Consider the following 12,395-nt stretch of genomic DNA (forward strand, 5'->3'; position numbering starts at 1 on the left):
CTTGCGTCCGGAAGACTTGGGAAGCTTTGGAATAGATTTATTCCACTGATTGCAGGTTAGGGGTTTTTGGGTGGATGAAGATGCTTCATCTAAATGGTAACTTTTTTTGTGTGTTTTGTATCGCCAAGTAATTGGTATTCTTATTTAGGAAAATGTTTTATACATTTTCATCATCAACTGTCAAAAAGTGTCGATGGTGGGGACGTGTAAATTCGCAGCCAAAGCTACAAATAGCGTGTATGCGCGAAGATTATGCTGTCCCGTGAGATTACGCTCGTCTTCAGTTTATGGGTTCGCAAAACGGAGGCGATTGTTTTTCCTTTTTTCTCCATGTTTTTTTTTTAATGTTTGTCCGAAAAATAACCCCCCCCCCCCCCCAGCTCCCTCCCTATCCCCCCTATGCTGCCTTCCCTTTCGCAAAGACGCACTGCACCAGTGGAATAGGATGTGTATTGTGAGGCACCGGTTCGAATCTTGCATCTGCCCGGACCTGTAGTGGATCGTTCCTTTCCGCCCATTTCCCCCTCACCCCTCGCCTGATCCACCATCCAAACGTGGTGCATTTTGTGTGGTGTGTTGGCTTGCAGAGGATGCAGAGCACCCGCATCGGAAAAGGCGATCAAAGCCAAAGGCTCCCCCTTCCCAATAACCCCCGGATTTCATCCCTTATCCAACAATGTGGACCCTCGGTGGGGTGGGAGGGTGTGGAGAGAAGATCGGCTGATGAGCCGAGTGTGAAAGAGAGCAAACCGATGGTGTGTGTGTGCGAGCGAAAAAGGGAACGTTACGATTGAGGATGATCGGTGCCGAAAATAGCCGAATGCGGCACGCGACCGAACGTACGCGCGCGCGCGCGCACACACTCCCGCATTTCCATGCACGCAACTCGACCAAAAAAACCCGAAGTGGGCCCGAAGGCTCGTCCCGAGCACGATGTATCGCTCTTCCTAAATCTACCCCCTTTTCGCCGTCCTGCGATCACCATCCACCTTCTCCCTCGCCGGAGATGATCATTTTCCATCCGATCCATCGTGTCGATCTTCACCAGTTACAATGGGATCCTTTTTCGCCCGTACACTGCATCCCTTACATTTGGGTCTACGCATACTAACGCTGCTGGCTCAAGGGAAGAGAAAAAAAAATATGTTTTTTTTACAGAGAAATATGTTTGTGAGAAAAAAGGAGAAAAGATCAAAAGAAAAAAAAAACGAGAGAGAGAAAAAGGGCCCAACTTGTAGGTTGATGAGTAAGAGCAAATGTTGATGCGAGATGTTCGAGGTTCGGTTCGTTTTGTGTTGATATGCTGTTAACGAAAAAAAGGATCTTCTTACTTAACGAAACCCGGCACAGAGCTCGCTCTCTCTCTCTCTCTCATCCCAGTCGGCGCGCGCGCGAGCGAACATCGTATGCGAGCGAGAACAAGCGAGAACAAGCGGGATCAGATGTGCGTGAACGTGATGGGACGATCGCACATGCACCACCAGGCAGCAGAGCGGCACCAGATCGTGCCGAGGAGCGGGAACGCAAGTGCCTTACGCACGGAGCAAAGTGCGGTGTGAAGGTGTGTTGGTGGCCGGTTGCTTTTGGGTTTTTGGCGAAGGTGGTGCGCCGAATGCCGAAAAACCGTACAAAACGCATTGCCCTAAGCCCAGAAGGTATCATTTCGGGAGCAACTTCCGATGCGAGCGCACATCTTCTCTGCTTCTCCGCTGAGTTTTGTTAGTGAACCGGTGATCTGGTGGCGCTGGGCAGAAGTGTTTTGCTGCATTCTCAGGACAGTCATCATCTTGGAACCTGCCAGACCTGACGTGCAGAAGCGTGGCGCAAAGTGCATCGTTTTTTTTTTGCTCTTACTGATACGCGTGCGTAAAAGTGTTGTTACGGAGCTGGTTACAAGTTGCAGGCGAAGGATTAAGTGTTTGTGGATATCGTTTACTGCGTGCAGTTACTACAGCAATTCAAACTCTTCTATCAATTCAAAACGCAAGCAGACTTAGCGCGAAATTTGGTGCCAGAAAATTAAGCTACTAGTGACAGTGTGACCAGGGTAGTGTATAGTTCAGGACATTTTGAGTGACTTTGGAAAAGGAAAAATGGCAGCAGCAGTGCGAAGCATGGCGCTCAGCCAAAACCTGCACAACATTATGCCGGGAAACTGTGGACTTGCGTTGCAGCAGAAACCGCTCGGTACGTCGCAGTTGACGAACAATCCGGGTGCCCTGCTCGGCAAACAGCGTCCGCTGGCGCCGGCTCCATCGACGGTGATGGGCCACCGGGGCACCGCGGCAAAAGTCGTCACCTCCGCCGGAGTTACCGGTGGTGGACCGGTCGTGAGCAGTACGAAGAAGTACGCATACTGTGGCTTACCGTACGCAACACCGCAACAATCAGCCTCGGTTCAGCGGCGAAATGCACGCGAACGGAACCGCGTCAAGCAGGTGAACAATGGTTTTGCCAACCTGCGCCAACACATCCCATCAACCGTGGTGACCGCACTGACCAATGGTACGCGCGGTGCCAACAAGAAGCTGAGCAAGGTCGACACGCTCCGGCTGGCGGTGGAGTACATCCGGAGCCTGCAGCGCATGCTGGACGAGAACGGTGGTGAGCTGGTCGCACCGACCAAGCAACAGATTGGCTCCACCGTTACCTCCAATCAACTGTCTAACAGTTCGGTCTGTTCTGCGTCTTCCGGCGGTTCCACCTACTACGGTACGATGTCCGAACCGTCGAATGCATCTTCGCCTGCACCGTCCCATCTGTCCGATCATTCGTCGCACGGTGGTGCAACCGGTGGATGTTACGCACCGATGTCCGGTAGCTTCAAGCACGAACCGTACGACATCTACGTCGATCCGTCCAGCTCGCCAACACCTTCATTCGGTTCGGACCATGGTATCGGTGGTGTTACGTCCTCGGTACATCTGCATGCCGCTCACCAAACGGTGCTTGGTTCGACGACCGACAACAACAACTACATCCTCGCTCAACACCAACAACAGCAACAGCAGCAACAACAGCAGCAACAGCATCAACAACAGCAGCAGTACCACAACCATACACATCACCCAACGGTACAGTTCAAGACCGAAATGTACGAGGATTCCCCATACGACGAAGAACTCAGCCCACAGAATCCAGACGATGAGGAGCTGCTCGATGCCATCTCCTGGTGGCAGCAGCAGTAAACACCGCTGCCTCCTACACGCCCTCCTCCATCTGTTCTACCGGTAAGTGTACCCAACCTGTCATACAGCCTCAATTCAGCAAAAGAGAGCAAAACACTAATAGAAACCCCTTTACTTTTTTATTCTTCCAATTTTTCTATAGAAGCGGCAGTGCCAAAGTTTCTCCTTTCGTTCCGCGACGCGTCGGATTGATCTCCGAGGGAACGAGTCTAGTCAATGGGCGTGAGCTCCACCCAAAATCACCCAACAAAAACACACACATCTCGTCGTGCGGAAGCCGAACAACAAAAGGCCGCAGCAAAATTTACAAAAGCCGAGAACAAAATGGGAGAGAAAAATTAAACAAAAAACAGCAACGACAAAAACACAAGTCTGTGCATACCCCCAGTGCCCTTACGATGTAATTTCGCTTCTAGGATGTAATTGTACCAATCGCGGATCGATGTTTTATGCTCGTTAATAGCTACTGTTATACGTTACTTTATCTTTATTGTCTCAATGGATTTGTACGTCACCGGTACAACGCACTAAAGTTTATTTATAGTTAGCTTTTATTTCTATTTTATTTTATTATATAAAATAACGCAATCCACGCAAAGGGTAGTTCAAGCACAGCGCTTAGTCATTCGTTGGAACCTTTTTTTTCTTCTTCTTGCAATCACTTGCAAAGAAAACCAGTGAATATGTCGGTGACGATTAAGTTTCTGCAAACAAAAAAACAAAAAACAAAACCCGCCCAATTGTGCTACTCCCTTGAACGGGCTCGAGTTAGTTTAGTGCGTAAGTTGTTAAGTACTGTTTGTCGGCCATTTCGCCATATTATAAAGGCGTTGAAAGAGATCATTATTGTACATAACTAATTAACTAACGTTACGTTGTACGTCGTAATTAATAAAAGAAATTTTACAAGAAAACAAAAACCTTCCCAGAAAAGAAAAACACTCTCTCTTCACTCTTGCATTTGGTACAAAAAAAGGAACATGAAAGAAATATATTATAAAAGCTGTACATTCTGTAACTTAAATGTGAAAACTTTGTGTTTTTGCTTCTCTTCTCTTTTCCCTATTTTTTGCCGTTTTTCTTGTTTACTTTTCAGCACGAAGAAAGGAGACCTGCAACATCCTGCTGCGCTGTGTGTGAAAAGAACTCGAAGTACCTGCAAAAGGTAAGGGAGACCTTGAAATGTGTCCTAGGGTTTTTTTTTGCATGTCTTTCTCTTATAGAACACTGAAAACCTATAAAGTGTAAGGTTCTTGATGGAAGGATGACAATCGGATAAATAATAAAATGTAGAAAAACTTCAAATCAATGATCTCCTCAAGTTTGACAGATCAAGAATACCAAAAGAGTGAGTTGAAGAATTTTTGGACACCCCCACAAGCTGTCGATATATCAATGGGAATCGTTGATGTTTAAAGCAGAAATTGATAGAGGGAGAGTTTTTTTTCTCTAGCTTGGAGAGTGGTGTTCACTCATACCTACATTTCTTTACATTACATAGAGTTCCCAACTTGATACCCTTGAACCCTCTTTGATAAATGTTGGGTTCTTCCGTTATCGTTGTAGTTGCCACAAGTTTATATCACGATTAGTTTGTATCACGATCAAAACGGTATTGGAAGTATGTGATATCTTTTGCGAAGTTGAAGAGAATGAAGATTAGCAGAGAATAATACAACAAATTCTTGAATGCCTAGACCTCAATTTCCTTGAGGAGCTTCACAAGAACATTACAATTTTTATTGAATAAAGAACGATCAATGTTTTATACTACTGGGTACATTAAATTAAGGTCCATTCTTGTCTGTAATTCATAAAAATAAACAAGATCTAGTGCCTTGAAGATTTCAAACTCCTTCATCAATGCACGTGCGTCTATCGCTCTTTAACGGTTGTGACCGTTTCGCACTTCGTACTTCCATTGGATTTTCTTTCTTTTTTTCTCTTTTTAGAACGATATTGAATTTCTTTTTGAACGCCTCACCACACAATCGATTCGTCTGTTCTAGTCCCCGGGTATGGCGTGTGGTTTATAGAACTTTTTCCCCCAACACTACCCAACCGCCAGTTCGGTATCTTATCTATTCCGGACTGGTGGAGCGCCAAGTCTTCCGGTTGGGTCCGTTTCGCTAGGCTCGATGCTCGATACCCTGCTTGCGGTGCTAATTTGTGTGAAGATAACGATATTTTCTACCAACTTGGATGAAGTAGTTTAGATTATTTTTTCCCGTTCCTCGAAAACCCCTGTTCAGAGTTGGTAAGAGCGAATTTCCGAAGTCATCCCCAAGGAAAAAGTGATCTAGTTTGGACTAGTTTTTTTCCTTTCTAAAACATATTTAAACATTTCAAATGATTGAAAACCAAAGCTATTTATAAACGTTTATCATTAATTTGCATCTCAAAGCATCTACACAATGAAAGGTGAGATAACGCGAGACGTGAATGGATTCAATTGATTGTGCACTATCGGCAGAATCGTAACGGGAATGGGGTTCACTGTACGTACGTGGTGTACTTTCTATGCGGAAGTGATGTCTGATAACCAGACAGCAATTGTATCTGACATTTCCGCTCACGAGCTTCATAACCTTTCAGCACATTGTTGTGCAGTTTAACAAATGGTTATATCTTGCTTCAACTACAATTTACCCACGTATGCATAATTTGACTCCATTTCATATTCATTCACATTAACTGGAACGTATGGTTTCTTCTTCTACATGTATAAATATTTAAAATTCCATGAAATCACCTAGCAGAAACCATTGCTGGAAGTTATTGCACCACCACCGCTATCGCTAACTTGTCTTGTGATAAAATATTGACACACGAAACGAATCGTGTGTAAGGGTTTTTTTTCGTAGGGAATAACACACACACTGGTCGCACGCCAAACAATTTTTTTTATGTAAACAAGATATTTGGTCGTGCGCCATCTATCAGTGCGGATAGGATTAGTCATTGAGAGTTCCAGAAATAAATATAACAAAAAAAACGAAGGTGATATTTCTCGATAAAAGAAATCTTTACTGAGGAAAAGCACAAAGTATTTTGTGTTGAAGAAATTAATCAAAATTGCTTAACAAGATCTCAGGTCCAAGATTTTCTTCTTGGTGACGTGTGTCTCCTACCTGCATCAAAATTCATCAGAAATTCCTCAGATAATTGTGATATATATCACGCCTACGACAAAGTTCCTTTTTTTCTTATGTGCCAATAATGTCACTGTTTCCACCCCAAAAACTTCAACACCTTCCACCCTGTGGCGAATGCTTGTAAACGACATTCGACCACACGTGTACTAGGTGTCGCGTCCAGAACTTCATTTCAGCGTGTTAGGCTGCTTGATGGTTGATCGATAGAGCCTAAGGTCCAATCAGGATCTGGAGATGTCCTGCTGTGTCGTGTGGCTTACCACGTAGAAGTAATTATATGTTTGGATGTTTGGTTTTTTTTGCAATTTAGACCACACACTAAAGACGAAGACGATCCCTTCTCTGCACATCAGTTGATCGCAATCTCTTATATGTTCGCTTGTTTTTTTTTGCCCTTATCCCAAAAACAAGGATGTCCTGAAATTGTTTTCCTATTGCCCATAGCCTGCTGTGCTGCGTGTGTGTTTTTATCTTTCAACCTACAACGTGCGTGTCGCCCGATGGTCCCCGATCAGAGGTGTCTATTATTCGCTGCTTTACCATACAGGACAATAGTATGGAAAACGGATGTTTTGGTGTTTGAATTGAAAGAAAATCAAAACAAGAGCTGAGAAGAGAATGTTTTGCATTGTGAATTGGAATTGAATTGTTTTCCTGGTGAAATGAATAGCTGGAACAATTAAGACCTGATCCGAGCTGTATAGTAAGTATTGGTTTTGCAAGAATATTTGTTTTGCAAATGCCTGTGAAAAAGGTACATGAAGCTATCTTAATAGAGATGTAGAATAATTAAAGAGTCCACACCTAGCAGCGGGATGCGTGTCAGATGTAGACCACGTGATCCCATTTAGGCAATGTGTGGCCTGATCTTTCCACTACTCTCCACAGTGCTCCGGTAGGGTGCTCCGTTTGTTTGCACATGGTAGACGCCCTTCCCGCAAGGAGTGTGATCGTCCCGGATCCCAGCAGTTAGAAGCGTGGTCAGTGATACGATGTTTGTTGATATTGGTGGGTTGTGTAAGAAAGCGATAAGCGACATACGACGCCCCCGCAGTGCTGACGAATGCCTTGCGATTGATCCAGCTGTTCAATTATCTTGAAGACTGATTACCTATAGCACATAAAGACGTCTAAGGTGCATTCAAATGTGTCGAAGTATGGAAAGGATACGACACTGTACTGTGTACTGCTGTTGCGCAAGAGCTGTTGAGTTCCTGTTTTGTTCAGGGTCTTTCAGAACTACACCATATTTTAGGAAAGGATCATGTCCATCTGATAATTTTGCTCTAAAAAAAAAGGCAACCTTTCTCCACGCGAAGAAGGGAGAAAAAAAACCCTCACTCTACCACACTGATAAGAACGGCATCGACATGGGCACACGATAAAAAGGTAAAACCAAGCACAGAAGAAAGTGCGAAGAAAGGTGAGAAATGTCAAGAAGCGTAGGCGGCCCGGAGTTTGCCTGCATCGGACGGATATATGCCGGACAAACACTCTCGCTTTTACATGCGCATTTTATTTGCCTTACCTGTCAACGGCCTTTCCCTTACAGTACGTACAGAGTGTAAGTTTGTGTTCGTTTTTTGTGTCTTCCCTCGATAAACCTCGACCTCTGTAGCAGCATAAACGCGACCCCCTTAAATAAGGCCATTAAGAGTCACTAAATAGTTCAATCTTCAAAAAGGATCTTCAGGACAAACTTCAGCTTGATAGCTTTACTGTACGATGGTTTAAAAATAATGTATCGTTATCAGGGCAAAGAACCATTCCTTTCTGGACAGTGTGCCTTCAGGTGATGGGTTCGAAGAAATCGGATGCAATTGAAGGATTTTGACACATGTCTAGATGATACGTAAACAAGTATCTACTCTGCTAGATGTAGACTTGCGATAGAGCCGTCCGATGACTAGACGCGAGTAGACGTCACTCTACGAGTGTGTCCCGAAAAGCCGAAACTCACCTGATGAAGTCGTAACTCTACACCTCAATAATTTCGATCCCTTCTGCTAAGAGGTTTTTTGTAGACCGGAGATAAAGAGCGACCGACCTTTTGCAATCCTTTCGCGCGTACATTTTGGGAAGGGGAACACAGGTAGCCATCTAACAAGAGAATAAAAAGTATCTTAAAAATAAATGAAACCTTCCATCCCGATATAGGTTATCGATTAGGCTTTCATTTTTATTTTCCTCTTTAACTCTGGTCTCTAAACGCAGTGATATTATGGTTAGCAAACGTTACTCTTCTTCTCAGTAAAACCGAGTTTCTTTCATTTTTTTTCTTCGTTTTTTGGTTCCGTATATCTCAGCTGAAGACGCGTCTCCAAGGTTCGCCGTAATTGGTCATGCTCTCGGTTCGAGCTGAATCTGGAAGCCGTCCGTACGCTTGAGAATGATGTCTGCCTGCAGCTTAAAGTCTTTCTCCGTCAGGTTGGAAACAACGCGATAGTGTCGCAGTATCGTCGATAGCAACACCTTCAGCTTGAGCATTGCATACTTTCTACCTGTGAACGAGAATGTTGAAAGTCAGGCTCAGCAGAATATCTTCAGACAACTCAAACCTGTAGTACTTACCCACGCAGCTTCTCGGTCCGGCACTGAACGGGATATAGCTGTAGTAGTGACGATTCTGCGTACGTTCCGGCAGGAAGTTGTCCGGATTGAACGTTTCCGGATGTGGGTAAAGATCCTCCCGCCGGTGTATCTTGTACGTACCGATGACAACCGTCGTTCCCGCCGGGATGGTATAGTTCTTCGATGCCAGCTGTACATCCTCGTTGATCTTGCGCGCGATCATCGGTACCGGCGGGAACATGCGCAGCGTTTCGAAGATCACCCGCTCAAGGTACTTCATCTCGAGCGTATCGCCAAAGGTGGCCTTCCGCTTGGAATCGCCAAAGATCTGCCGCAGCTCGGCGTACACCCGATCCTGGATGTGTTGGTGGATGCCGAGCAGACAGAGCACAAAGCTCGACCCGGCCGCCGTTGTATCGTGACCCTCGAACATGATCGTGTCGACCTCCTCCTTGATTTCCTCGTCGCTAATGTTCGCCCCATTGTTGGCCGTTTCGATCATCAGGTCTAGAAACGCGAGCCGGCGTTTCTCCCCAATATCGTTCTCATCGTTATCATCTAGATCGTCCCGCAGCATCGAACCTTGCGAGATGAAGGCGGGCGTACTGCCGTGCATACTTTCGCCCGGTTTTTCCTCCTTGCCGATAATTTCCGTGAGCGATGGTGACGGTGCCTTACCTTCGGCAATCTGTCGCTGGAACAGCTGCTTCTTCTCGCGCACTACCTTGCGCGTGAGCCCGTGAATGATCTGAAGCAGTCGTTCCTGTTCCTTCTTCACGCCCGTTAGGTTGAAGAGGGGATCCACACGCAAATGAATCTTCAGCTGACGCTTGTGCAGGATGTCACACATTCTGAAAAAAAGCAGAAAAACAGGATGTATAACATAGTTTTGTTATGCGGTTTGCATAACTTTAGGCTCTGGGGAAGTTTTATTCCTGCTTAAAATGGCACTCACTTCATGACGGCCATTGCGTACTCGAAGCCTTCCTTGTTTTCGCCCGTACGCGTCGAACCCATCGCCGTCTCGAGCAGTATGTCCACCGTTACCTCACTCATGTAGTCGTGGCAGTCGAACACGTGACCGACCTCCTTGGACATACGCTTCACCACCGCCAAACTGTTGTCGTTGAACACGTCGATAAACGTCTTCAGCACGTTCTGATGGAAGGCGGGTGCGATCAGCTTCCGGTGTGATTTCCACTTGTCACCGGAGCTGATCAGCAGCCCATCACCGAGCCACGGCTTGAAGAAGCGGTACTCGCTCGACTTCTCCAGATGCACGTAGCTGTTCAGGATGATCTCGACGTCGGCCGGTTCTGTGAGGAACACCACCAGATGGTAACCGAGCCAGCCGCGTGCCACCGTACCGTAGATGTAGCTCAGCTCCATTGCCTTCTCCATGATTTGATTGTGCGTTTTGCCGAGCAGCATGTTTGCGTTGCCGATCAGCGGATAAGCTACCGGGCCGGGTATTAGGTTGCCCAGCTTCACGTATCGGCGTGTCTGCATCCACAGATGGAACAGTGTTGCCACCGCCACCAACAGTACCGAACCCACCGTCACCGAAAGTACCCAGCTACCTGGGACCGTTTCATCTCCTACCACCATACGCTCTGGAATTGTCTCCACACCCATGTTCACTAGCGACCTCTTTGGTGCGCGTTTAACACTACGGTTCGAACACTTTCACGCCGCACTACGGACACTCGAAGCCGGATATCCTTCTTTTTTTTTGGGGGGACAGGTGGAGTTGGGACTTTTATCGCTACGTGCACCAGAACTGTGAATAGATATTGTTCCTTGCACGGTAGGACGAGAACACTACTGCAATGCACCACCGACGATCCAAGCTGTTGCTCTGGCTATCATTTTGCCGCAGGCGAAGTATTTATAATCGAACCCAATGGTCTGTCAACTGGCCCACTGGCTATTCGGTGCAGTCTAACCTTTCCTTTTCCTCACACTTCCACTTTTCCAACCCCAAGCTCCAGAGCTGGTAAAGAGTGCAACAGCCAAACGCAAAACGAAAGGTGTAAAAATATACAAATCACTCATACTGCACACACCACACGGCGAACGACCGAGGTATGTGAGGTTAGGTGGCGGTGTCGAGGTACGTTGTAGCAATAAACTTTTCATCAAATTGTAAATGGCAATGGTTATTCATCAGGTTGACCGGGCCGGCCGGCTTACTTGACATGCATTCTTCACCCCCCTCCCCCGTCATAGCTCTTCCCCCACCCAACTCCCAACCCCACGGTCTACTTGGTTTCGGTTCTTGGCTGTTGTCGTTAGCTAGTTTCGGCACCAGCGCCACATTCTCGCGAGGAATGGCCCGTTCGGAGGCCAACCAATCGTCCCAAACGACTGCAACCAATCAGCCAGTGTGCAGGCTACGATACGATGTTCGCAAAAATAGTGGTGTTAACACCGGTGGAGTTTGAAGAGTTTGAATACTTTGCACGTTTTTTTGTTGTTGTTATTTTACACTTACCGTTCCCACAACCTATCAACCGACCACGCGCACCAATCAAACGGTTGCGATGCAGACTATCAACGCGTTAATGGGGATTTTCGGTGACAGAATTCATCGCTCAGTCGTACTGCAGTTGCACGCAGGAAAGGTAACAACCATAGCGCACGATTTTACGTACAAGATATAGTTGAGGAGAGCGTGTTTTTACTTTTTCCTCAATGTGAGCAAATTTTTGCAGCAAAATTAAAGTTTTATCACTATCCAGTGTAAATCTAATCTCCATTGAAGAAGATACACAAAATTACGTATAGAAATATTGTAAAAATAGTAAGTCCTAAATCAAGATCGAATATCGCCAAGTGCTCAGTAAGGATGCATTAGTTGTTCCCATCTTCCCAATGTCACTAACGGCTTGAGCTGTAACGTCTCCGGTAGTTACTTTAGATCTTTTTTTTTGCCCGATAACACCCCAGTGTAACTCTCACTCTTATCATCAAGAGAAAACAAGAAAAAATTGATTTCGATAAAGAGTTCTCTTCAGCCTCAGCTGATAGTGGCTTAAAAAAAACAACTACTACCTATTGGTAATTTGCATACGCTCCTGACCTTCTTCGTTTAAGCTGCAATTGGTGCACGGTGTGTGTTTATTGTTTTTTTTTGTTCTTATATTTTTGCATATATATTCTGCGTTGTTTTTATCTGCTTCGTGCTTTTTGCTTTGATTGCTATTGTTTGTTTGCCTGGTACCACAAGTAAACGTCGTGCATCGACCGATTGACCCTTCGCGCGCATTGCTTATCGCAGCGCTGAACGGTCGTTGAAACCGAGTGTCATAAATTAAACCTGTCACCACAGACCCACAGCTCTAGGTGAGAAGCGGGAAGTCGCGGGGGTTTTGTTTTTGGGGAGGGAATTTATGAAACTTTCTAGCAGGTTTGGAAGTAAGCTGTGCCAATAGCGTTGGGGGAACTCGACTGCTCCAAAGTTCAAAGCCGAATGGTTTTT

The 12,395-nt window shown here is 45.8% G+C and overlaps 2 protein-coding genes across 2 annotated transcripts; one reads left to right on the forward strand and one right to left on the reverse strand.

Moving 5' to 3' along the window:
* Positions 1 to 2,089: 2,089 nt before the first annotated feature.
* Positions 2,090 to 4,141, forward strand: LOC125762894 (achaete-scute complex protein T3-like). Its single transcript, XM_049425517.1, has 2 exons — positions 2,090 to 3,230; positions 3,331 to 4,141. The coding sequence occupies exon 1, from the start codon at positions 2,094 to 2,096 to the stop codon at positions 3,186 to 3,188; it is 1,095 nt and encodes a 364-aa protein (XP_049281474.1). The 5' UTR covers positions 2,090 to 2,093; the 3' UTR covers positions 3,189 to 3,230; positions 3,331 to 4,141.
* A 4,360-nt stretch (positions 4,142 to 8,501) lies between these two features.
* Positions 8,502 to 10,784, reverse strand: LOC125762727 (cytochrome P450 4g15-like). Its single transcript, XM_049425201.1, has 3 exons — positions 9,870 to 10,784; positions 8,915 to 9,765; positions 8,502 to 8,844 (listed from the first exon to the last, which is right to left on the reverse strand). The coding sequence occupies exons 1-3, from the start codon at positions 10,547 to 10,549 to the stop codon at positions 8,684 to 8,686; spliced, it is 1,692 nt and encodes a 563-aa protein (XP_049281158.1). The 5' UTR covers positions 10,550 to 10,784; the 3' UTR covers positions 8,502 to 8,683.
* Positions 10,785 to 12,395: the final 1,611 nt, after the last annotated feature.

This window comes from Anopheles funestus, chromosome X (assembly GCF_943734845.2).
Source record: "Anopheles funestus chromosome X, idAnoFuneDA-416_04, whole genome shotgun sequence".
NCBI classification, from domain to species: Eukaryota; Metazoa; Arthropoda; class Insecta; order Diptera; family Culicidae; genus Anopheles; species Anopheles funestus.

Excerpts from the sequence above, each read along its gene's own strand:
- LOC125762894 (XM_049425517.1), top strand. The coding sequence starts at position 2,094 with ATGGCAGCAGCAGTGCGAAGCATGGCGCTCAGCCAAAACCTGCACAAC.
- LOC125762727 (XM_049425201.1), bottom strand. The coding sequence starts at position 10,549 with ATGGGTGTGGAGACAATTCCAGAGCGTATGGTGGTAGGAGATGAAACG. Across the intron at positions 9,766-9,869 it reads TACGCAATGGCCGTCATGAA|AATGTGTGACATCCTGCACA; the intron begins GTGAGTGCCATT and ends GCTTTTTTTCAG. Across the intron at positions 8,845-8,914 it reads CGGACCGAGAAGCTGCGTGG|GTAGAAAGTATGCAATGCTC; the intron begins GTAAGTACTACA and ends TCTCGTTCACAG.